This window comes from Acartia tonsa, chromosome 3 (assembly GCF_053477335.1).
Source record: "Acartia tonsa isolate MP-2025a chromosome 3, ASM5347733v1, whole genome shotgun sequence".
Classification (NCBI taxonomy): Eukaryota; Metazoa; Arthropoda; class Copepoda; order Calanoida; family Acartiidae; genus Acartia; species Acartia tonsa.
In genome coordinates, this window is record NC_137262.1 from 11,591,457 (window position 1) to 11,619,278 (window position 27,822).

General features: G+C 32.0%; 1 protein-coding gene across 1 annotated transcript in view; it reads left to right on the forward strand.

The window, feature by feature from the left end:
* Window positions 1-1,904: 1,904 nt before the first annotated feature.
* LOC145313315 (uncharacterized) overlaps window positions 1,905-27,822 on the forward strand; it is a 75,535-nt gene continuing 49,617 nt past the window's right edge. The window contains exons 1-2 of the mRNA XM_080152661.1: window positions 1,905-3,073; window positions 5,906-6,047. Coding sequence (XP_080008787.1) covers window positions 2,939-3,073; window positions 5,906-6,047 — 277 coding nt within the window. The 5' untranslated portion in view covers window positions 1,905-2,938. The remainder of the gene's footprint in view (window positions 3,074-5,905; window positions 6,048-27,822) is intronic.

A 27,822-nucleotide genomic window follows, 5' to 3' on the forward strand; every position in this document is an offset into this window, starting at 1 on the left:
AGTGCAGTGGCGAGGGGGGTGAATACACTAGATCATCTGACCAAATACCATCCCTTCTTCCAATGTTTTTTTACCCACAGAATTCTCACACATACACACACTTACACACACACACATACAGATTATACACTGAGCTAAGCACATTTGTGTATTCCACCAAGGGCAAGGTCCGGTTACACAGTACACACACAGAAATACACACACACACACATGCTTACACAGAAACACACATTTAGTGTATATGGTGAGAGCCAAGATCAATTGGGGAAAAGGGATTTATGCATAAAACAGTTGGTTGCTTCAAACTTCTGTCACGTCCCCACAAAAATATTTCAGGGATTAGATGCAGAAAGAGTCCCCAAAGTTTTATAAACACGTTATTTGTTAGATAGCAACATTGGGGACTTTAGTGATTTTTGATTGGTTGATTCATTAAGTAAGGGGTTCAAATGTTTCAAGAACTAATTTTAATCTAAGGAAGGGGTAATTTTGTGTATCACCATTAGGGATGTACATCAATTTATCGGCCATTGTCTTATTCCTTCAGATAAATGTAACCGTAGATGGGTTCTTAAATGATAGAATCAATCATAGAATATCCTCAAAGCCAAAATTCTAACTTCTTGTTAAAATTTCACCCAAAAAATGTTTAAAATTCTCTAAGAATTGTTTTTAAAGTTTGTTTATATTGTAATACATGATTTAAAAAAATATAATCTGTTGTTTCACATCTGTTTCAGGACAAAATTATTTCTGTAGGGAAAGGCGAAGCCTTTATTAGAGCTATGATGATTTAGAACAGTATTTTTTCTATCTACATTAAAGAAATTTTGGTACCAGAACTTAGAAGCATACAAAATTCATTTTTTCCCAAGTAACTTATCTTTTAATGATGTAGTTTAATTTTAATATTTTTTGTTATTTTTAAAAAAAAACTAAAAGTTTGTTTTAAAATTTTGAAATAAATACCTCATTCTTCCCATTGAAGTTCCTGACTGTAATAAGAATGGAAGAGTTGAATAGTGAACTATTCAGATAAAATGGGTGAACGGATTGCGCTCTGCGAGAAAGTTGAGAAAGAGAGAGAGATATGAAATGCTATATAGGCCTTGTGAATGAGAGTGCGAGAGGGAAAGAGAGAGAGATTGTTTTTGGTTGAGAGGTATGCAAGGGGTGTGCTTCTTCTTATATAAATATATATATATATATGACAGGGTGTGGGGGGTGTGGGACACTCCAGGGTGGAGATTGGTACACTAGAAACATCATTTACCAAGGGAGGGGGGGGGGAGATAGGGGCAGGGAGTGAGGTATTATAACTGCTTTAATGGTTATTTTGTGATAGTGTTGGGTGGGGGAGGGGAGGGGGGGGGGAGGGTTGAAAGAGTTTCAGTGGGGCTGTTGGATTGTCGGAGGGGGGCTCTGAGAGTAGAGGCTCTCCTCACAAGGGAGCTCAACATTATACACAGGAACCCTTCTCAATAGATCAATAATTGTTGGTCCTGGACGCCCAGAGAGTCACACAGGAGTGTACTGAGGACCCCCCTCCCTCACATAGGAGTGTATAAAGGCCCCCCCCCCCCTCCCTTACTCACAATTATATACTGAGGTCGCCCAAGAGAAGATTGAGGAGGGTGGTGGGGGAGGGTAACACCATTTATGTACAGTAGTGTTCACTATCTACCATTCGTTACTCTCACTCTCTCTCTCTCTCTCTCTCTCCCTCTACTCCTCTTTACTATCTCTCCGTGTTTGCTCTTTCTTATCTCCCCCATACTCTCTTATCTACCATCCCCCTCTCTCTTACAATATTTTGGTTTCCTTTCCCTCTTCCTCTTTAACTTATTTCTCTGTGTGATTCTCTAGTTTTGTTTCTCCATGGTTTGGTGTCTCTGTTACTTGATGGTGGCCTCTAGCTAGTGTATGCATCCTCTGCCTTACAGTTAATGCAAAGCATTGTTCCTGGTTGGTTCCTCACACACCCACACCCACCCACACACACACTCACACACAAACAACCACGCAGACATACACACACTTTCTTCGCGTGTGTGTATATATATATACACACACACAGACACACTGAAGCTGTGTATGTGTAGCGTGTGTGTGTGTGTTCATAGGCCCCCCCTTAGTATGATGACCTAGAGCCATGACATGTAGTGCTGGCACTATCCCCCGCCTGACAAATCAGCATCATGTTGGACACCTGCCACAAAACATAATAACAACCTCAGCCAGTGGTCCTGTGAAAATGGCAACCGCTGTTCTAAGCCGTGTAACCGTAAATCGTGCTGCTAAGCGCCCTTACACTCTTTAAAAAAAAATAACAACGGTAAAGCTTGACAATGTCGGGTCAACCTAAACCTGTAACCACGTGATAAATACACATTATAATATACAATCTTGATAATAGTGAATATATACATAGGGTGAGTGAGAGGGTGGAGATATAATAATATACATAAAGATAATATGATATAATATTGGTGCTTTGGTCAGCAACACCATTATACAGAGACTGGACCAGACCCAAACACACAAGGGAAAGGAACATTATAATATCTGGCAAAGCCAATAATAAAGTGGCAAAACATTTTTTTGCCATTATCCTTTCAATAAATCCTGGTATAACTACTAAAAATGGCATAATTAGTGAAGAAATATAAAAAAAAACAATATGAGGTGATTTTATGTGAATTTGTGTTGAGATAATAATATTGAATGAAAAGTCACGTGACAATAGTGAATAATAATAATAAAGTATATAATATGTTTGTGATAATTTAATGAAAGTGACAAAATAATAATAATGTAGAAACCAACATGACAAATTAATTAATTAAACCACAACAGCATACATATATAAAATATAACATTATTTTTTATTATTAATCTATAGATATATATTATTATTGTAAACTAAAAAAAACGCACAATGATTAATCCGTTTACTCGAACCGTGACAGGGCAGTGTCCTGGTGGCTTCTGCAACGTGATTGTGGCCGCCAGCGAGGCCATTGTTGTCCTCCTGCTGGTACTAGCCTTCCTATTTGCGGTCACACTTATACCTCAGGAAATTTTAAGTCATTTGTTGAATAATTAGCGGGGCAATTACAAGTTATTATACAACTTTGATATTGACAAATGTAGATTTCAATTAAAATTGACAATAAACTAAAAAGGTTCGATAAACAGATGTTTGGACGTATAGTGGAACATATGGACAGTCGCTAATGATATAAGAGCTGCACTTCTTAAAAAATACAATGAAATTAAATATTTCTGTCTTGGGCATAACATGTCAACTGAAAAACGAACTTGCATCCTACTTTTCTGCCAACTAAATAATCAAAGTAATTGAGACAAAAGTATTTTTAAAAGCGAAGCTTTTCTATAATTAGGGTCGGTCCGTCCGTCCGTCACAAACGGATGGCATGTTAGAATCGATTTCAAACTTTGCATGGTGATTCCTTTAGTAGTTAGGTACGATTTAAGAAGCGTAGCAACTCTATAATCATTACAAGAATGTCCGTACGTCCATTTTAAACATGTTGTTTTTTTACTTTTTTAACAATAAATTTTTAAGTGATCTAATCATCCGATTGATCTGATTTTCGATATGTTGATTCTTGGGGCAACAAAGTATAATGTTATAAGCAAAGCAGCTCTATAATCAAGTCCTAAAAATGTAAGTATGTCCATAAACATTATCCTGTATCAAGCAGTTTTTCAACAAATTTACTCACAATTTTGCTTCGAATCTTATATATTTATATTCTGATTATTCAGTTCTGACACTATATAAGTATTAATGTCCGTTTGTCCTACCGTTTCAGTGCTTCGCTTTTAAGGATTTTGTCATCCTTGTTCACATTTGTTGCTATACTGAAGAAAACAATGTTAATTGCTAATTTTGATAGGCGGAAAAATTGAAAAAGTCGATTTTATTTTCATTAGTCTGTTTTTTTGCATTGTGCTACAGCCTTCTTTGAGAAACAAAAAAATAATTTTATTTGTTTAATTCTAAAAGTTTAAAAAGCTTTGTTGAATATAATTGAATTGTACTATAATTTCATACTTGCATTGCAAAACAGAATATTTGTATCTACGACTATCTTGAAATAAATCAAGAGAAAGTTCAGTAACACCAACCAAAACAAACACATAATAAAAATGGGGTATAGTCTCTTTCGTGACAACGCCTCTTAAGGAGTGTTTCGTCCTATTTTTACATTAGTTTTTGAAGGTTGAAGTTGGTTTATATGATTGCCTCCCAGGGTTAGAGACCCCCGCAGGGGCTAGAAATATGGGAAAAGCTACAGTGAAAATATGACGAATCGCCCCTTAAGAGGCGTTGCCACGAAAGGGACTATACCCGAAAAATGACATGATTCGAAATAGTCTCATGATTTTTGAAAATTATTCAACAATGTCATTTGAGAAAATCAAAATAGAATCTAAAATTTTCATTTCATTTTTTGCTTTACAGTAGTTTAAACACTATAAGAAAAATAAATCTTTTAATTCTTTTTTACGTTTTATGTAAAAAACAGGCTTCTTATTTTTCTTACTGGGATACCTTTCCAAAAAAATTCGATATGCAAGTCGTGAATTATTAGTTTAATTTTTTATTGAATCTACTGCAAGGTGCAAAAGAAACGCTAAAAAATGTTTATAGATTTATAATAAAAAAAAATTATTTATGTTGACAAAATAATTAAGGAAATAATTCTTGTGCTGAAATATGAGCTCAAGTGCAAAAATAAATATTTTTTTGGTGGCGAAGCTACTCTATAATTCTCAAAAATATGTTGTTCCGTCTGTAAACCATATTTTTCTTTGTGTTAAAATTAAATACTTATTAAAATTAGCTTTGAATTGAATGTACTTTTTTTAATGGGAAATATAAATAACAATTTTATTATCTTAGAGTTATTTTGAATGTTTTAAAATTAGCGAATAGTAAAGCAAAAATGCAGGACCAAGACAGGAATACGAAAGACGATAAACTTTTAAAGTTGACTAACAAAATTGTGTCAAAAATCATCCATCTGACGTCATAAAAATGAGGGATTATCCATCTCTTTTTTATGGGTTTTCCTTCCCACCTCTCCTCTCATCTCCCTCGACGAAGCCCAATCTGTCCCACTTTTGAGCAAGACTATTCCCTTTTCTCCCATCTCTTTTGAAGAGATTTTCTTCCCCCCTTCCCTTTTTCTTTTCCCTTTTTATGACGTCATATAGGAATCGTCTTGCTCAAAAGTGGGACAGATTGGGCTTCGTCATCTCCCTCATTTTCATAACGTCACATGGATAATTTTTGGCAGAATTTTGCAGCAATTTGGTCCTTGTCCTTAACGACTGTCATAGCATAAGTACTTCGATCATTAGAACTGACAAAGTAACCGAATCAAATTGTGTCGTTATCATAGTATCTTGAACATTTAGTTATGCTGTCCCTAGATGATTAGACTATCTATATGTCGATATTATGTCAGCCAAGACCACTTTTTATTAAAGCTAAATAGTCTATGTAAGTATTGTCAAAAAGCTTTTGTAGTGCAAAAAATAGCTGCTGTACTTTATTTGTACTCAGTAAAGCTTTTCAAAATTCATAGACGCGCAAGCTTTTCTTTAAGGGGTATAAATGAGGGGTTTTAAAGGTTATGGGAGGGTAATGTAATAAGTGAGGGATGAAAGTCGCTCAAAAAATCAGCATATGACGTCATAAAAATATGGGATTATCCATCTCTTTTTGGGGGGTTTTCTTTTTTTATGACAGTCAGAATTTTTTTGAGCGACTTTTTCACTCACTCTCATAAATTTATAAAAGTTTGACGTTTATGGCAAAATATATTTAAGACCATTTAAAAAAAGACAAATGACTTGAAATTGTTTGTTGCAGCTGTTCTCTTGGAAGTCCATGAAGCCCGACTCTCGGAAGCGGATCTACTTTGCCATGTTTGCCTGCTTCATGTTCTACCTTTGGTTGATAGTCCTTGGGGTCCACTCCCTCTACTGCTTCGGATTTGTCGCTCATTTAGGCACAGTGTTACCGCCTTAAAATCATCTCATTTTTAAAATTTTAAAAAGATGAAACTTTACTATTTATGTTATATCAAAACAGGTAAACATAAAAATTAAAAAAATCGAAATTTTCGTTTAAAAAATGAAAATTTTTTAAAAATCGATTGTAATGTATACAGTTGACTATGGTTACATAAATGAAAATTTATAGGGTATACTCATTTTTTGTTGGGCCATGCCTTTATGATTCAAGGCATGGCCCAACACCCAATGATTTTAAATTACGTTTGTATAGACAACAAAATCCAATATTTTAATTTTTTAGAACTGCTTTTATTTCGGTAGAAAATAACAGAAAATTGAGACTATAAAACATTATTGAAAATCAAATATCAAATTGGTTTAACATGTTTGTACTTTTGAATTTAATGTCACTTTGACTTTTGCAAGGCATTTGTTAGTAAAGTTTAAAAGTATAAACAGGAGAATGGATGTATTATATTCTACTATATCCATTAACAGGAACATGATGGAAAAAATGTGATTTTCTCGGCTGCAATTTGAGATAGACTGCTGATATTTTCGTTGCAAAAACCCCTTACCAAAGAAATTCCTGTAGACATTTTAATTTGGCCCGTCGTTCATGATAGATTTTTTTTCTTTAAAGGTTTCTAGGCTTTCTATTTTTATGACCACTAAAGATCTGCTTTATAACTCACTTTGTCCGCTTGTTCATACATGATGTGATCCGATACTAAAAAATTGACAGCATTACCTGGGTTGTTTTAGTCTAAATGAAAATAAAATATTCTTCGACCATAAAAGTTTTATTTATTTGTTCTGTTTTAGGGAAATAAAAGTTTAGGAAAGGTTTTCTAATTCTTTTTGCTTGAGGTATTAATTAAGCACAGAACTAAAGTTATATAATCTAATCAAGTAAAAGAAATATAACTACAATACATAAGCTAGGAAAAATAAGATTGTTGTTCAATAGAAATAGAACCCGGTATTAGTGTCGGACTGATTATGACGTAACAAAAAGAATTAGCCAATGAGAGGACATTATTGACCAATGGTAAAATTCATAGTAGCCTCTCATTGGCTAATTTTTTTTGTTACGTCATAATCAGTCCGACACTAATACCGGGTTCATAGAAATATTTATAGATAGCTTAGGAGAACATTTTTTTCAACATGTTGTGATTTAACTCTTTATTTTAAAATCAGAACCTATCAGCAATTTTTAACCATATGGATTTTGTTAAATGCTTTATGACTATGACATCATAGATGACGTTTTAATAAAAATCTTTTTGATAAATAAATTAATGTACACATCCCCAATGATTATACACCAAACTTCACTTTAGGTAGATTACAATTAGTGTTTAAAACGTTTGGACACTTAACTTAATGAACCAACCAATAAAAATTCATTAAAGTCCCAAAAGTTGTTAATCCAACGAATGGAAAACCAAAAACATTTAGTACTTAAAGTTATAAAGTTCTTATAATTCATATTTATTTCAATGAATTTTGATTATAAATTATGAAGTGTGAAAATCTGAAGAAAAAAACTTTGAAAAAAGTTGTTTCAATAAATATATAAATTTAAGCATGAATATGTTTTTAAAAATTGTATGATAATGTAAAAAGTTTTGAACATACACTTAATATATAGTTGAATATTATAAGCAATGTCGTTTATATAAATCCCTGTGTGTTTAATATTATATTGCTCAGCTTTAAAGTTCACATTGGCCTGTGACTTAGAATTAGAAAATTCTGATTTAAGTTTTTGTGGATTTTCTATTGTTATGGTAATTATAGTTAAAGTAGGCCATATATTCAAGGTTTGGTTGGGAGAATCATTTGATAGAAGAAGCCAAAGCTATGTAAACTTATTTATCAATAAACTTTATAAATGATGTTTCCATTTTTTTTGGAGGTATACTTTGAATTAAAATAGGTTAGTGAAAAAATATTCCTTTAAAAGCTTGAGTTAATTTCCTTTAATTTGTCGACAATTATTGCCACAAACAAAAAATAAAAATGTTCTATTTTGTACCACTGTGTGCACTGTTGAATATAAAAGGTTTACAGCTTTGCATTACGGCCAACTATGCAAATTTACCATTCATATACATTATACATATACTGTGGATTAGGGACCGCGGAATTGGTTTATGGTGAAGTACAGAAACCTTTTAAGTTATATAAACAAAAAATAAACCTTTTCATATTTAAAGTTTTTTGCCTTCCTCGTTGGATCATACAGCTGTAGCTTTGAGGAGTTTGCGAATTGTTGCATGATTTTAAAATTGACCTTATTCTAAGAAAATACATTATGAAAGGGTTGAGTTTCTGATTTAAGTCATTTAGTATAATTTGTTTTTAAGGCCTAGAAGTTCACCCTTAGAACCAATAATTTCTTTGTATGGTAAACAAATTTCTCATAACACTTTTAAAGCATTGAAGATCAAGACCAATGCTCTAGAATCAAAGCTTATATATTTTTTAATTAAATGTTTAGGGTTACATTGTTTTGAGGGAGGCATAATAATTTATTTTTCAACTCTTTTTTTTCTTCAAATTGTATGGTAAGGTTTCTAAACCCGAGTATGACCAAATCCTTAAGTCCTCAAACATATACAATTCAAGTATGTACGAGGTTAGGTCAAAAAAGATACTTCCATGTTATTGAGAAACAATGAAACAGACCTGTTTGTTTACATATAGGCGAGAAATATTTACATTTAGCAAAATAAATGGTGTGCCAAAAAAATACGGACCTTCTTAAATTTCTTATTGCGCGGCTTGTGTTTGTAGTAAAAAAAGTTTTAAGCATACCGTTAGAACTGCTTTGAACTCTACATTTCGGAAATATAAGAAACGTTTCTGTGCTAAAAAATAATTCAGAAGCTAGGTGGTAAAATGTCCAAAAATTTACTCGCAAGTCAAGTTTTATCTCACTTGGGACATTTTATCACGTAGATTCCAAACTATATGTAGCACAGGAACCATTCCTACATTTCCAAAAATTAGAGTTAATAGCGGTTCTAACGGTATACGGAGTATTTTTCTACTATAATAACACACCCTTTATATGTTCAGACTTGATTATCATTTTTGTTACCTAATGTTTTTAAAGGTAAACTAAATGATATCACATGGAATAGCCATGGATCTCAAGGAATAAGACAATGAACTATGAATTTATGAACATCTCCATTGATAATAAAGAAGATTATCTATTCTTTAGATGAAAATTATTGGTTGAAACATTTGAACACTACCAGTTTTGAACTAACAGTAAAAGTATCCATAGTTTTAGAGCCAACGATTAAGATAAAGTGGTTATAAAACTTTGGATACCGAATGTCCCCTCCCTCCCTGTTAAGTTAAAAGATATTTTTAATTTTCTAGAGACATTTAGGGTTACTTAAAGGGGCGGATGTTAGTTAACCCGCAACTATCAACTTTGGTTTTGTAAAGATAGTAATTTGACGGTAGGAGGGTGGAGATCTATTTCAAAATAGTTTTAAAGATTTAAAGAAGTAATTTGCTTTCTTTTTTTTATATTAAAATCCGAATCATTCACATTTTTTAAAAGCGAAGCTTTTCTATAATTAGGGTCGGTCCGTCCGTACGTCCGAGATAGATAGCTTTTATTCGGTAATTTAGGCATGTTAGAATTGTCCTATCGATTTCAAACTTTGCATGATGATTCCTGTAGTAGTTGGGTACGATTTAGAAAGCGTAGCAACTCTATAATCATTACCAGAATGTCCGTACGTCCATTTTAAACATGTTGATTTTTCTACTTTTTTAACAACAAATTTTTAAGTGATCCAATTATCCGTTTGATCTGATTTTTGGTATATTGATTCCTGACACAACAAAGAACAGTATTATAAGCGAAGCAACTCTATAATCAAGTCTTAAAAATGTAAGTATGTCCATGGAACATTATCCTTTATTAAGCAGTTTTTATCAAGCAGTTTTTCAACAAATTTACTTACAATTTTGCTTCGACTCTTATACTTCAGACACTATACAAGTGTTAATCTCCGTTTGTCCTACCGTTTAGTGCTTCGCTTTTATGGATGTTTTCATCCTTGTTTTATATCCTGATTTGTTAAATTGTATAAATGTTAAAGTTGATTAATATTAAAATAAGTTTATTTAACTGTTTCTGCTGCAGTATTGTCAATTTTCATCACAAACAAAATTCAGCAAAATGTTAATTTTAGCTTTGCAAAAAAAAATAAGAAAAGTGCAGGTTAAAAAGAATAGTTATTTCTCGCATCGTATTATAAACAGCTTTCCGCGGATATATAATGTACAATTATAAGAATAAAACCAGTTTTAATCCCGAGGTACCGTAGGCACGGGATTAAAAAAACTGGTTCTAATCTTATGATTGTACATTTTTATATTCGTAGAAAGCTGGATATAATACTATGCTAGACATAGTTTTTTCGTATGTATGAGAACCGGTTCATATCCACCGGATTCGAATGAATACGAGAAAGGAACATTATACCTTTCAATATTTACTTTGCCCACTATGTATTTTATTGATGGAGGATAACACTACCCCGCCGCCCCATACACATTAAGAAGTTAAAAACCAGTTGCTGCACAGAAATTAACTCTGGGGGTGTGAAGGTTTGAGTGGTGGTGATATCTCCTTAACCTTCCCACTGCCTTCATTATATTAAAAAAAATCTAGTTACTTAATTTCATAGGATTTCTTAAGAGCAGCTTAAAGAGCAGCTGTGCTATGTTACAAGATCTAGCAACATTGTGTTAACATTTGTAGTTGTGTCAAATTATTGACAAATAATTTTGCTTTTCTTTCAACTAGTTTCTAGGTTTGTAGTTGACAGCAACAAGGACAGACGCAGTCAAAGTTCTAGATCAGGTCTTGACAATATCATAAGTTACTGTATCAGTGTATATTGTATAATCCTAAAAAACATAGGATATTTGACTCTGCGTGTGTTTAATTATATTTTCCTGAGCAGGAAGGATTCTTTGAGATCAAGACAGGTTTTTGCCTATTTTAGTAAAGGTTATGACAACCCTACAAAGGGGTATACCTCAATGATAAAGTTTTTCCCAAAAACATTTTTTGGTATCATGGGGCAAAATCCCAACAGAACCTACATCTATAATACAATAATAATAATAATAATATAATAATAATAAGTAGCTTGATGTCTGTCCGTCTGAAGCTTAAGATCTCGGTAACCACGGAACCGATCGGATTCTACTCCTCAGGGTATATACCTATTGGTCCTGTGGTGGTTTTAAGCTATTTTCTTGTGGGGTGGGACACCAACAACCCCCCCTCAAAAAAAATTGTGTGGGGGGGGGGGAGTATGGTTCGGGGCACCCGAATTTTTTTTTTATTTTTTTAAAAACTACCTCATGGGGCAAAGCACCTATAGGCTATGGGCGAAGCCGCTAGTATATAAAAAAGGGTCAAATTGATTTTGATTTCATAATCTAGAAAAGAATAGCTTACCTATAAAACAAAAATAAATTAGTCACAACTATTCCTGAAATAGTTTGTTAATTTTGTGTCTTTTATATATTTTTTTCTATGTTTGAAATATTTTTATCTATTCAGTTAAATCTACAATAAAATGAATTGGATTGAAAACAAGTGGTAGAATAGAATAAATAAAGCTTTCCTGTTTTAAATTCAATGTATTTAGCTAATTTTCCTTTCCTCTCTCTCTCTTTCTCTCTAGAGTTGGAGAGTAAAATGTAGGTGAATGTTTTATTTTATTGTTGAATTAAGTAGATAGTGTGGTAAAACCAGAAAAAAGGAAGAGTAAGTTTTCTATTCAAAATTAAGTTATGAGGTTTTTTTTGCTTTTTTAGCAAATCTCTTTGTCATCTAAGTTTGTTAAATTGTCTTAAATAGGGAAACTTTGCACATATCTTGGTCAATTTTAAGGCCATTTCTTTATAAGATCAGTCTTCGCCAATAGCGACTTTGGCAAATCTGCTAGTCTTTTGATAAATAAGGTTGTATGTTGTAAGTAAAATATTTCTGAAACTGCAGGGCAAATTGTAGTGTAATAACATTAGGAAATAAGCTCACTACTGTTCTAAGTAAAAATCCGCAATATTATATATCCATTTATTCCAATGTAAAGTAGATAGGTTTCTACCCTCCCAAGGGAGCTCTAATAAAATCTAAACCTTTACTGCTTCACAATTAGGCAAAAAAAAATCGGGAATAGTCCCTTTCGTGGCAACGCCCCTTAAGGGGCGATTCGTCGTATTTTTTAAAATGGCTTTTGATAGGTTATTTAAGGTTAGATTATGTTATATTGGGTCAGGTGATTGCCTCACAGGGCTAGGCAATTGGCCCCTCAGGGTTAGAAATAGGAGAAAAGCTACGTTGAAAAAAAAACGAATAATCGCCCTTTAAGGAGCGTTACCACGAAAGGGACTATACAAAAAAATCTATAGATAAGGGAAAATGTTTTTTTTTTATCAGGAGCTAAATGAAAGATAGACAAAAATAATCTTTTGCTTTAAAATAACCATAGGTATATACAGGGGAAATAATAGTTATTTCTCGCATCGTATTATAAAAGGCTTTCCGCGGATATAAAATGTACAATTAAAACTGGTTTTAATCTTATGACTGTACATTTTTATATTCGTAGAAAGCTGGATATAATTCGTTCCTAGACATAGTTTTTTCGAATGGATGAGAACCGGTTCCTATCCACCGGATTCAAATGAATACGAGAAACAAGTTTAATCAACGTAAAAACTACTAGAAAAAGGTCGTACAATCAAGTGTTTGGTACAACAAATTCATTGTACTACATAGTATAGTTGTTTTTTAGACAACGAAAAAAAAAACGCTTTTGGTAGATGCACATACTATATTTGGTGAAAAATTATTTTATAATACAATTATAAATCTATTATTTACAATATTACTGAAAAAATGTGTATTATTACTATTTATATTATTGTGCACATCCACAATTCTGAGAAATATGTATTAATTCCTTATCGGTGCTTTTCATTAGTGGCCGTTTGGGCACTTATACCCCCCCCCCCCCCAGTTTATTTTTTGAAATAAATTAATACTAGTTATAAACCTTCCCGGGACCTAAGAGAAACTACCCTGTTAAGGAGAACCCGATCGGTTCAGCGGTTAGCGAGATTCTTCGTTACAAACAAACAGTTAGACAAATAGATAGACAGACATCGTTCTACTTTGTATTATAGATAAAGTGAAGCAGTGGGGAGTAGTTTTTTCGCCTAGCCCTAATCCCTTCAGTGGCCCTTGTCCTATGGGGCTATACCTGCGGTTGCCTAACACTGTGGGTCTACCCAGTACCCAATAAAACCTAGTCTTAGCTAACCTATAAAAAAAATTCCCCCCCCCCCTCACCAATTTTTAATTTATCTTAAAATAAGGAGAGGGGGGGGGGTATTATTGCTCAAGAGGATGCTTTGTGTGATAGCGCATCCTTATCTTTTTCATATTAACTAATGAATATTGTTTGATGGATTGTCAGAAGAGAGTGGGGGGGGGGGGGGCGAGGAATGTGAATTAAGGGAAAATATGTAGATATGTTAATTTGTTAATACCAAATATTTCTCTATATTTATTTTCTTTTATTATCAATTCATTACCATGGATAGATTTTTACCTTTTTTTCGCCAACGTACCATCTTTTGAGATGTACTTAGATATAAATTTTTTAAGGAAGCATTTATCCATTTTCTTTAAGATAAGCAATTACAACTCTAAGAAAGCGTATCTTGTAAAGGATTTACCTTGATTAGCTTTTAGTTTAGGTATCTATTTCTGTATATGGGTGTGTTTGTCCTTCCAATTTTAGTTTTTCAATTATTTCATGGTTCCTTTTTTTCTTTGCAATGTGTATAGGTAAATCCACCAAAATAGTTTCCGCGGATATAAAATGTACAATTATAAGATTAAAACGTGTTCGTGCCTTCGGCATCTTGGGGCTAAAAAAACTGGTTTTAATCTTATGATTGTACAATTTTATATTCTTAGAAAACTGTAAATAATACCGTGCTAGACATAGTTTTTTCGTATGGATGAGAATTGGTTCTAATCCACCGGATATTAATCGGTTTCGAATGAAAACGAGAAAACCATTTCATATTCCTATAAAAAAACTTCATTGTTAAGGAGAACCAAATAAGTTAATCAGTTTGAGAGATCTTTTACTACAAAAACATAGACATACAAGCTGCAAGCATACTGACTCTTTCACATAAGAATTAATGTTTGTATGATGAGCACAAAAATTAAATTGTTTTGTCTTACATTAATCTAAAAATTGCCAAATTAAAACCCTAGAGTTTATTTAAATAATAAGGAAAGATATTTAGCAGAGTTTTACTTCAGAGTACCCCGACCCCCCTTCCCCTTAATTTTTAAGTAAGACTTAAAATAAGAGAAGAGGGAAAGTGGTAGATTTTTGGGTTAGGTTATATTCGTTACAGTGTAGAGTAAGGACAACGCAGGTATAGGTGCTGCAGTGTTGGAGTCACCCCCAGGGTTTAGGTATAGTAAAAAAAAATGCGCCTCCATTTTTTCTGTTTATTCGAAAAATATGGGTTTCAGTGGTCCACAGACACTTTGTGGGGAAGCACCAAAATAACGAATGAGAATTATTGAGAATTGAGAATTATTGAAATGAGTTAGAGAATGCCTTTGGGATAAATGTTGATGATTATCCCAATAAAAGTTGAATAATAAATGAGATTGTTCTGAATTGGCTGTGGATATTGTTTTACAGTCTTACAAACCCTGTTGATATTGGGTCTTCTTATTATGTCAACATTTGTATTTTGTCATTATTATGTCGATAATTTGTCAAGTATGACCACTTTCATTTCATGCCAATGATGTCTGAAGTGTAATGTGGATATTTTGTCAGCCATGGTCACTTTTATCCAATGCCATATAGTTGACATATTTAGCATCTTTTTGACATAAGCAGTAGAAATTACATGTCTACAAAGTGACAAAAGTTTTATCAGGGTAGAGCAACTTATCTTTTAATTCTATCTAATTTTTGATGGGCACTAATTTGTGCAGATTTTGATTTCAAAGAGTCATATAAAGTTTGTATGAAAATCTAACACTTTTGTTGTGAGAAAGTTTTTGACATCATTTTAGAGTCTGTCACTCTTAGTTATAAGCTTTTACAGAAACAGGTCAATCCATTAATTGCACGACCTTTGTCAGAAAGCTCTAGCTATGGATATTAAGCATGGAAATAATTCGATATAGCAGAAGGTTGTATAATTTCTAAAATTGACTCAGAGAATAGGACAATGTAAATAAATCTTCTATCCAAAGTGTATACTTGAAATTCTGGTAAACTTTTGAGATACAAGGTTGGAAATCTATTAAACCATCTCAACATTTTGATAAAAAAGTATTTGGACCGCGAGAGGTTTGAACATGACTTTCCCAAAAAAAAACTACTTTTATAAAGTTGTTTTCCTCAAAATGCCTGTTTAGCTCATAGGGGTTTCACCTATTTCAATAAGTATTAATAGAAAGTAAAAATTAATACCAGTCCTACATGATTTGAGTTAATCTAACTTGCTGAATAGTTTTTCCTTCTCATCAACATGTTTGATTCTCCTTCAGATTAGTTCACTTTTTACTTTTCTGCTGTCTCAACGAATTAACATTCTTTCAAAATATAATATATTTTCTTTTTACAAAGTACAAACAAAGGCTAGAAATAAGAGTATTTCTAACCCGGCTCCAAACACGCCTTAAGAAAGGTAAGAGGAGCAAAGTGATTAAGAAATCAGCATGTGACGTCATAAAAATGAGGAATTATCTCTTTTTTAGGGATTTTCTTTCCCACTTCTCCTCTAATATCCATCATTTCTATGACGTCACATGGCTGATTTTTGAGTCACTTTGTCCCACTACCCTTTCTTAGAAATAATCCATATTAAAAAAATGCTTATGTAATCAATACATTTTTGTAGCCTTTAAACTATACATAATAAACAAAAAATAAATGTAAAAAGTAATATTGATAGTAAAAATAGCTAACATGTTTTTTTTAAAGAAATCTATCACATGAAAAGATTTTTAACATCAATTTTTAACATCTTAGGACAGCACGTTTTGTTAATAAATTGTTTATTTTGAACATTTTGGCCATCTTGTAATTTGAGAGAAAAAGTTACTTAGGTAATGACTCTTTTGTTATAGAGAGAATTAAGGAATTGTAAAATGAAATATTTTGATGATGACGCACTCTTTGGCCGGATTTAGGGTTTAATTTTCTTTGCGTCATAACCTTCATTTAAAGCGAAGCTTTTCTATAATTAGGGTCGGTCTGTCCGTCCGTAATGGGTATACATTATCCGAGTATGTTCATTTTAAAATTGTCCTATCGATTTCAAGCCTGGCAATATGATTCCTGGAATAGTTAGGTACAATCTGCAAAGCTTAGAAACAGGAAAGATTAAGCACTCTTATTATCGACGAAGCATCTCTACAATCATGTTTGAAAATGTAAGTATGTCCGCACTGTATTCAGCATCCTGTATGCAATTTTTTTTATAGATTTAAACTTCTGTGTACTGAATATTTAATTCGTTGTTCTTTTGAACTTGTCAATGTTCGAATATGACAAGCTTCGCTTTTATGGATCTTTTTCATCCTTGTTTTTCTTATTAGAAGCAAAATTTTCCTTTTCTTTAAACCTTTTTACTTTTATAAAGCTATCATCTATTGCAAAGATTTCATTTTAAAAAGCCTCGCTGCAAAATAAAATTATTCTTGTAGAGTTTTACCACAGGGAAGATTAAATTTATGAAACGTGAAAATATTAAAAAATGATATAACTATAAACCAGAGAAATCATATATATAAAGAGTTAATTAAGTTATTTTAATACATTAAATTTTTACTTTTATATATAAAGTGAGACAGGGGTGATAGAATCCATAAGTATCAGAGCAAAGAATTATGATAATATACATAAATTTATGTTAGGTGTCCAAAGTTAAAGAATCTTCAAAAGAAACATCAGAAGCAAATCCTATATTTCAGTTATATGCACATTTTGAAACATAGTAAGTTGAAGAGTAGATGCACATTAAAATTATAAAGTTATTACGTTGATAACATGAATATTTGAATTCAAGTAAATCAAAGAAATGGATTTATTATTAATAGGATATTGCACCAGATTTCATGTACACTGATAAATAATGCTCGTAGCTTGCTGATTTCTACCCCTCCGACTAGATTAACGAACTGACCAATAAATATGGTCTTATAAGCTTATAAGCACGCTATGTTGACGCCAAATTTTCCCCTGTTAATATATCCACGTATATCTTATATCCATTAGGAAAGGTAAATAGTGAATAGAAAGGGGAATCTATTTATATGTGTGTCTGTCTATTTCTTGGCAACTACCAAACTGGAGGAAGGCCATTCAAATTTGAATTCAATTTTGTTTATTTCAACTACTTCTGTATTCTGTGCAGTTTATACTCCATGTTGAAAAATAGAGTATATATTCCATGGAGGGATGGGATATTGGGTTGTTTATTACACCAGTCCCCAAAGTTTTATAGTAACGTTTTCTTATTCGTTAGCTTAACATCTTGGGGGACTTATTGAATTTTGATTGGTTAGTTCATTAAGTTGAGTGTCCAAACGTTTCAACTACAATATGTAATTTACAGAAGGGTAATTTTGTGTATGGTCATTGGGGTTGTACATCAATTTATCGGCCAATGTCTTATCATTGATATATTCTCTTTTAGTGGTGATGGGACTAAGAAAATTTTCAAGATCTTTAGGGATAAGACATTAGAAGATAGATGACCAATTACGATAGGGCCTCTGGTGTAACATATGATATGAGGAAAACTTATTATTGTTTCACATATATCAAAGAGATTCATTTTTATCAATAATAATTATTTTTGTTTTGTTTGTCTTCCAAAAATATTTTTTATTAGTTGCGATATTATCCTATAAGTCTTATTAGTAGCGAAGCTACTCTATAATTCGAAATGTCCGTCCGTCTGTCCGTCCGTCTGAGACAAAGTGGGGGAAACGTGATTTTCTCGGCTCCTATAAAAGATAGACAGCTGAAATTTTTAGTAAAGATTCTTATAACATATGCCCATCTAATCTATACATTGTTTTGTCCAACCGTCTCTCATTTGGGGTGCTAGATCGATTCCTACATTTTCATGTTTTTCTGATTTTCTTAACTCCTTTTTAAGATAATGGGCTGAAATTTCCAGGGATTGCTTAAATTTACATTTTACATATTTTCCTTAAGTTTTATTACGTTTTTTTTTAATAGGGGTGCTAGATCGATTCCTAGATTTTTAGGTTTTCTATTGTTTTCTCAATTCATATTCAAAATTTACGGCTGAAATTATCAGGGATTGAATATGCTAATAGTCTACATATTTCCATTAAGTTTCATTAAGATTTGTTTATATATTGTGGTGCTAGATCGATTCCTAGATTTTTAATTTTTCGTGATTTAAAGGTTGCGTGATTTTGAAGTTTTCGTCATTTCCCTATTTCATCAAATATATAGGATGACACTGGTATATGGTAAATATATTTATAATATACATTTATAATTTCTGAGCTTCGCTACTTATGGATGCTGTCATCCTTGTTTGTTTATTCTTTATTTTGTTTGCTTTTTGAAATTTTTAAAATTTAAAAAAACGTTCTTCAAAGTAGTATAATGTCTATGTGTGGAATAAAATATTGTCTGTCTGGATTAAGATTTTGTGCATCTACATTCTACATCCATTCAACTTTTTAGAGAATAAAACTAACATAACTAAATCAATAGTAGTTATATGAAATTGTACATCTGAGTTGGATTCTTAAAAAAAATTTGCCCCACTAATCGCTTAGTGGGGCAAAATTGCTTTCGTGAAAAATCCTCCAAAATCACATTAAAAATCTACAAAAATTAAACAAAATCATAGTAGGGTTATTAACATAAGATTTTATTTAATTTTTGTAGATTTTTTATGTGATTTTGAAGGATTTTTCACATAAACAATTTTGCCCCACTAAGCGATAAGTGGGGCAAATTTTTTTAAAGAATCCACCTCTGTACATGAAGTAAAAATTAACCTTTTTTCTTCAAAAGGAATAACATTTCAGGAAAGCTAATCTTGTGTTTGGAAGTGCATTTTGTACAATATAGAGAATATATGAAATATACATAATGTATTTGAATATTAAATATTAAGAAAGAGGAAACTAACTTGTTGTTTTGTTTGTGAATAGAATTATAAAATCAGCTTCTCTTTCTTTCCTTTTATATCTCTCTTTCTTTCTTCTCACTCTCTCTCTCTGCAGTGACATAGGGGGTGACGGGTAAGAAATATCCGAAAATAGAAATTACGCAAATTGTGCTCTCAATTTTCACGTTTATTTAAAAATGCAACATATAATAATAGCTATTTAAACAATTTTCAAGCATAACTTTTATCTTATTAGGATAACAATTGAATAAGAAAAATATTTTTACCATATGCAATTCGAGATCAAACATCTAATTGAAAAAAAAAATGCAAGACATAGCTTTTATTTTAAGAAAGACTAGGGGCAACGCCCCCTAGAAGCCTCTAGGTGTTCTTAAGGTGGGAGGGGGATAAGTCAACCGCCCTTCTTCTTTTTGATTTGAGTTTAAATTAGAAATATTAAAAAAAAAATTGGGGAGGGGGGGATTTTGAATTGGGAGGGTGGAGATACGCTCTCCCAAAATAGTTAAAAACCTTCCCTTTACCTAAAAAAAGCTTACTTGCAAAGAAAAACCAAACAGATGTCATTTTAAAAATATATTTTATAAAAAAAAATTGGCACATTTGTATAAACATCTATAGACGCCAAGTTTTAAGCCAAAAAAGGGAAAAGAAAAAGAGAGAGGGGTAAATCAGGTTTTAAGAAGTCTGAGAATAGTTATGATCACCAACTTCTACCATCGATATAGGGTATCTGTTTATAAAGTACCAATCAAAGAGGCACTGCTTCTTCATAGAATTTTTTAAAATTCTTATAATTTACTAAATTTATAGTTTTTCTTATTCCTTTTGGAAATATTACATGGACTTTAATTATTTAGATTTTACAAAAACTAAAAAAAGGACTTAAAAACTATATACAAATATTTTAAAGATAAGAAAGTTTGATTCTCACTTTTACTAAATAAGTAATTTTTTTCATTGTTAACTAAAGTAGACAGGGGAAAATTTTGTGCGTCGATTATATGCCCAATTAATTGACCAACTAACCTAGTGACATACCCTAAGACTTATAGAGTAGCTTAGATATAATAATAGCCAAAGAAAAGAAAGAGAAAAGTCTTAATTGAGATTATCTGTGTAAGATTAAGTGATGAATAAGCATTGATTAAATATTCTCCCTCTAGCATCTTTACTCAATTAACAAATTCTATGGGCAACAACTTTCTTTAACAACAAATTAAAAGGTAAATAGAATTAATTCAATAGTTTATGGTTTAAGTTGGTTAATTTACACATTCATTTATACAAAATTAATAGATTACTAGCGACTACGCCCCTAGAAGCCTCTAGGGGCACTTAAGGTAGGAGGGGGAAAAGTCGACCTTATCCCATTTTAAATTTGAGTTTCAAAAGAGTAAAAAAATTTTTTTTGGGGGGAGGGGGGTGAAGACACCCTCCCCAAAAATAGTTCAAAACCTTCCCGGGACCTATAAAAAGCTTCACTGTAAAAGAGAACCATATCGGTTCAGTGGTTAGCGAGATCCTTCGATACAGACAAAAAAAGCCTCTTACTTTATATAATAGGATAAATATATTTTTGTAAAATCCAACTATCTAAAAAGCTCAACTCTTTTAATATGATTTAGGTAAGGTTAAATTCTGTGAGCCCCATGTGGTTCCTACGCTTAGACGCAAGAATTATGATTGAAACTAATAATATTTTTTTTCTTAGAAAAAGAGTTATTTAATTTTTTTATTCATGTAAAGCAATATATGTATGAAAATTATCCTAAGTGTTGTCTCCAGAAGCATCCTGTTTGAGTAGTTGTTACTCTGATGCATAATTGTATCCATACATTCTCACCAATATAAAAACAAAACAATACTTTTTAGTAAGCTGGTAATCAATTCCAAATATGGGGATTTTATATAAGATTTTTAGATGTGTCATGTAAGTATTGTAAGTAACATTTAATAAGCTAGGAGATGATTTAGGACAAAATCTGCTATAAAAAAAATAGTTAGGTTTACTTTTTTTTATGGGTCTTGGACAAAGTAGCTTCCGGACAAAGTAGCACCCGGACAAAGTAGCCTCCTAAGGAAAGTAGTCTCCACTGTTAATAAAGGTCATGGCGCCAGCGCTCGGCCCCCTGGCCTGCCTAGCCGCGGGCGCTCGGCTCCTAGCCTATAACCTAACCTATGTTATCCTTTTACATTTATTTAAGAAAAATATCTTCAACTGTTTATACATTGGTGGTTTAGAATTTCGTGGATTTTACAAAAAGTGGTTGGTAGATTTTTACAAGTTTTAATATTGTTTTTACAATTTTAAACATTATTTTTGCACTTTTTAGGTTGGGTTAGCTTAGGTTATAGGCAAGAAAGCCGAGCGCTGCGGCCATGACCTTTAAAAACAGTGGAGGTTACTTTGTCTGGGTGCTACTTTGTCCAAAGGCTACTTTGTCCGAGGCTACTTTGTCCGAGGCTATTTTGTCCAAGATCCTTTTTTACTATTTCAATGCTTTAAATAAAGATGTGTGAATATTTCAAAGCAATTGTAAATAATTTTCAAAGTTTTCTTGGTTGTTTTTTTAATAAGTTTATGTGTGTGTACGTGCAGTGCACCCGGAGTAATTTAATTCTATTTAACTTGAAAGGTGTGTGAGGTGAGGCAGTGGGCTTCTCAGTCAGTCAGTAAGAGATGGACATTTAGAGTTGTTGTAGAATGCTCTTATTAGATTTTCTTGCTTGATAAACCATAAAAGTATAATCTTACTTGCAAACTCTTACAAAATTTAAGAAAAAATATAATTGGTCTCAAATAAACTTAGCTATGTAAATTGAAGATTTAAAAAAAGACTAATCAAAGTCTTATAAATTCGGCTTAGATACTCTTTAAATAAAACAGTTAAGTGTGAATGGTCCATATACCTTGGTCTAATTTTGTGCACAGCTCAAAACTAGATAATAGTGTTTGTGTGTGTGTGTGTGTGTGTGTAAATGTGTTTGTGGGTGTAAACTTGTGGGTATGTGTGGGGTGGTGGGGTGTAGGCGTGTGGGTGTGGGTGTGTGTTTATGCTAGTTTGGGTGGGTATTTTGCAGCAAGCCTGTGGCTAAGTTTCAGGGCTTTTTTAAAGGTAAGGTGTACTGTGCTTCTCAGATGTACAAAAAGTATGATTTATGGGTTGGATATATAACAGAAATAAGAAAATATCTAGAGTTTGAATTATTTTATTTTAAAGAAAAAAGTAACAGTTTAAGAAAAAAAAAGAAATCTTTTTTATACTTATAGAAAGGTTCTTGCCCTAAAACTTTAATGATTTTTCATTTTTCAAAATTCTTTATTGCAAATACTTGAAATCAAATGCCAAATATTTGTGGGGGGGACTGCCATTTACACATCCAGCAAATTTACAGTGGATGTGTTTTTGCCAGTGCATTGGATGTATTTATGACAAACTGAATTTTTACTGTATAAATGACAGTAAAATCGATTCTCATGTCATAAATACATCCAACACTGGCAAAAACACATCCCATATTTTTATACATATGTCATAAATACATCCAACACTGGCATTTATACATCCATAGCAATTTAACACAAAATAATAAGAAAACACACTTGTATATTATTTGAGTTATAAATATTTGTCAGGTTAAAAAAAAACATTTTAAAGATCTAAATTAAAATATATTTGTCAGGTTAAAATAAAAAAAACATTATGTGATGGATTGTTGTGACGATCTTGACCTTGTCACAATTCTATATATTGGTCTACCAAAATCATCAACCAACAAGTCCGACATATCCCCACTTCCATATTGATTGAGGGGTCTTGGAATAAATATCTAAATTATAATATTATATAGCAATAATTTGACCACCTGCGGTAATGTATTGATGTTTTGTAGGGAGCATCTTGAGAAAAAGGGAAGTAAATAGAGGAGAGTAACTAAAATAGGGTAAAAAGTTTAAGACCTATACATACTGTACAAAATATAATTAATTGTAAATAAATATTCATATAAATTAATCTAGATGTGTATTTGCCAGTGTTGGATGTATTTATGACATATTATCGAAAAAGTATGGATGTGTAAATGCCAGTGTTGGATGTATTTATGACATATAATTGAAAAAGTATGGATGTGTAAATGCCAGTGTTGGATGTATTTATGGCATGAGAAAAAGTAAGAAAACATTTTGCCAAAAATACATCAACTGTAAATTTGCTGGATGTGTAAGTGCTATAGCCCCATTTGTGGCAATTAGGAATTTGTAAATTTAAAAAATCGTTTAATTCAATAGTGCTAATTTAAATTTCAACAATTTTCTTGTTAATTAGTTACCATTATTTTACAACTTACATTTAATTCTTTGTTTAAACCAGTATAGAAAATTAAAGTTTCCTATGAGTTAAACAAAAATAAAAAAAAATAAAAAATAATATCTAAACACCTACTGAACTTATTATACAGATGAAATCTAAATTGTTACTTTTTCTGAAAGATAATTAAGGAAAGGAAAATTAACCGTTAACTGTTAATTTAATTGTTTTATTTCTTTCTTAATTCCAATTCAACAACTCTATCTTGCTATTTGCTTTTTCTACCAGCAAAATTTTATCCATTATACAAAATAAAACGAGGTTTGTGTGACCGTCTTTTCGCCCTTCCTAATAAAGCCTAAAATCTTGTTAAAACCATAAAAAATATGCTCCATCTATACAAAAGCTAAATGTCTCATGAATATCTATTTTTGACAACTATTAAGTTTGGGAGGCCATTCCACGCCGACTTGGGGCTAAGGCCCTTGTGGCTGGAGGTGCACAAACTTATGAAACATATGTTACAAAAATAAAGAAAATATTTATATTGTTTTGACTTTAATTTTGTGTTTCAAAAACCCTAAAAAACGGTCCAGGTTCAGTCAAATGTTTTGCTTAAGTCTAACTGTAATATTTTTTTAGTTATAGACAAAGTTATAAGTTGAAAAAAATTTAAATTTAACTAATTCTATAATAGCTTTATTCGGTTCCAGGACAAACGCAAGAGTCCCAAACGTCGGAGTGGACAAACGCAGGAGTGTTAAAATATCAATTTAATTAAGTATTTCTATGCAGATTAGGTTAGGTTAAGATATGAATGCACAAATAAGCCCATGCAGGGGGTAGGCATTACAAAAAAACCTATAATATGTTCTAAAATAGGTTAGGTTAGGTTAAGTGTCCACTCCTGCGTTTGTCCACTCCGACGTTTGGGACTCCTGCGTTTCTCATAGGACCCTTTATTCCAAAATATATTGACGACAAAAATTCAGCTGCCATACAGTCAATTTTCAAAAAAAATCATTTAAACCATCGAATACATAATTTCTTATGAATCATAAAAAATATTGTTTAACCAATAATAATATTTTTTCTCTCCCCCCAACCTAAATATTGTGTGCCTCGCTCTGTATGAGAGGTAGAATTTTATTGTTATTTGCCTAGGATAATTTATTGGTCTTGTTCTAAAAAAAGCTTGTTTAGTGGGAGTCACTCTAAAAAATAATTTTTGATTTGTAAATCAATGTTACAAGGAACAATTAAAGCCTAAAATAAAATGATAAAATATCCTTTAATTTATATTATTTGATATTTATCTTTGTTCCATAAAAATTTTAAAAATTCTTTTCTATTCTGAACCAAACTGAAAAAACCTGCATCGTGAAAATAGAAATAATAGGCAAAAAAAGAAAATATATATAAATAAATAAATTCCTTTCTGTTAAAAATATATATGATTTGACTTACATTTAAATTTTGAAACTAAACCTAGTTTAAATACAAGTTTTCAAAGGGGGAGGAAGGTGTGGGGGGGGGGGGGAAATGATAAGATTTTCATGTATATTTTTTTCAGTTTTATTATATTATGGCTCTGTGAGTAAACTACATACATAAAATATAAAATACTAGCGGCTTTGCCCCTAGCCTCTAGGGACTTTGCTCGAAGAGGTAATTAAAAAATATAAGTATTTCTGTTGCTGCCATTTATCTGCCTAATTTTTTTTTTTTTGGTGGAGTTGGGGATGTCCCACCCCCTAAGAAAATAGCTTAAAACCACCACAGGACCAATAGTATATACCCTGAAGAGTAGAATCCGATCGGTTCAGTGGTTACCGCAGGGGTGTCCAAGCTTTTTTATTTTGGGGGGGGGATAGTCACCACTTTACCCCCCCCCCCCCCTTGGACGTCCTTGGGTTACCGAGATCTGAGATCTTAAGAGACGGACGGACAGACATCATTCTACTTTGTATTATAGATATAAAAAGCAAGGTATGGCAGAGAACAACGTAAGAGTGGAAAAAAGTAAACTTTACAATACTATTTGGTGTTGTTCTTCAAAACACAGAAAAATTAGTTTTCAGCTTATTAAGAGTTTTATAGTTATCAACGGAAAAGTGATTGGAATGATGTCTTTATTCATCGTATTGAAAGAGAATGTATCAATACAGTATGAAAAAATCATATCAATATCGTTAAAATACATAGCAAAAATATCATTTTATTTACTGATTGAATTAGAAAGTAATAACTGGAATTCGAAGGGCTTTGAATGATTATTTAAATCTTAATTTAAAATCTTACTTAAACCTTTTCATTTAAAATCGTCAGACTGAAAAAATTTTGTTCAGCAGATAAAAAATCAATTGACTTGAAATAATAATAACAAAAAAGTCTTACTACTAATTTATCAAGTTAAAAATTGTTAAATTATTAATTAAGTCATATTCCTTAATGTGGGTTGACAGTCATTACTGTATTATAGCGTAGCTGCGCTACAAATAAATAAAATTACAACGCAATTTTTGGACATTACTATTAGTTGTTAGTTGTACTGTAGAAATACCAAATACAATGTTGAATATTGTAAATAATATTATGACAACATATATAAATTACATATATAAACCAATATAACATTAATATTATCACTCACATCCTATATTTATCACTGTACACATTTACATTAACAACAAAGGGAAAAAAATGCATTTAGATAAATAGAACAAGGATGAAAAGTACCTGTAGTGGTGCCACCACCAAAGTTCTAATTACCTGCCAATAAAAAAATTTGGGAGGATTTTTTTTCCCAACCCCCAAGAAAATAGCTTAAAACCATCGCACGACCAGTAGATATATTCCCTGAAGAGTAGAATCCAATCTGTTCAGTGGTTACCAAGATCTTAAGGGACAGACATCAAGCTACTTTGTATTCTAGAAAAGCGGCTGCGTCCCTAGTATCTAGGAATATTTGAAGGAATATGAAGGAGCAGAAAAATAGCTGAAAACCATACAACGACTTTTTTTGATAAAAATGAAATAGCCTAAAACCATCCCGGGACCTATAAATGGCTTCACTGTAAAGGAGAACCATATCGGTTCAGCAGTTCGCGACATCTTTTGCTACAGACATAAATACTTTATAAAATAGGATAATTAAAATAGGATAATATAACAATATTTTTTTTTTTTTTTTTGTGGGTGATACCCTATAGCATAACATTGAATTGAAAATTATAAGAAAAAAACAGTTTTGTTAGCCACGAGCCTTCGAACACTCGTGGCTGACAAAACTGGTATTAGTTTTATGATTTTATTTTATTATTCGTGGAAAATTGTTTGCATTACGATGTTATGGATTATTTTTCAGTATTGCTAAGAATCGGTTCTAATCCAGCGGATATTAACCAGTTTAAAAGCCAATCTGGAAAAGTTTTAATTAGATTATAGATTTTTTTTAGTTTTAAATAATGTACTTCTTTTATATTCTATACGTTACCAATCAAACCAGAACCTATGTCTGATTTCTGAACTTGAATACTATATTTCCGAAAACTGTTAGAAATGAATATTTTGTACCCCAGTGATATATATTATTAATGTGTATTGTGTGTATTTGAAAGGTTAGAAAAGGATATAATCAGAAATATAGGAATTGGGAATTGATGTTAAAATTTTGCTTATTTATCTATTTGACTAATTAACTCGCATCAATGTTACCCCCCCCCCCCCTCCCTTAAAAAAATAGTATTAGAGTGCATAGACGTCCAAGAGGGGGGGGGGGTAAAGTGAGGATTACCACCCCCCAAACGAATTGCGAGGTGCCGTATGCACCCCCAAAATTTTCTATTTCATTTTACCCCCCTCCCCTCATTTAAAATTTACCCCTACCATTTAGGAGGGGGTATTTACTTAAAAAAATTTACCCCCCCCCCCCAAATAAAAGCTTGGATGCCCCTGTTAGAGTGAGGAGGATAGTTTTTTTTGTTTGTCTATTACTTAAGGCCAGGTTAGGTTATGTTGTGTTAGATAATGGGTAGCCCAGTAGAAAAAAATCCTTTTTAAAATTTATTCAACAAATAAATGAGAGGTATAAATGACGTTTTGTACACAAGATTCTAGCAGTCAAAGCCAACTAATATAATCAACCAAAATACTTCAG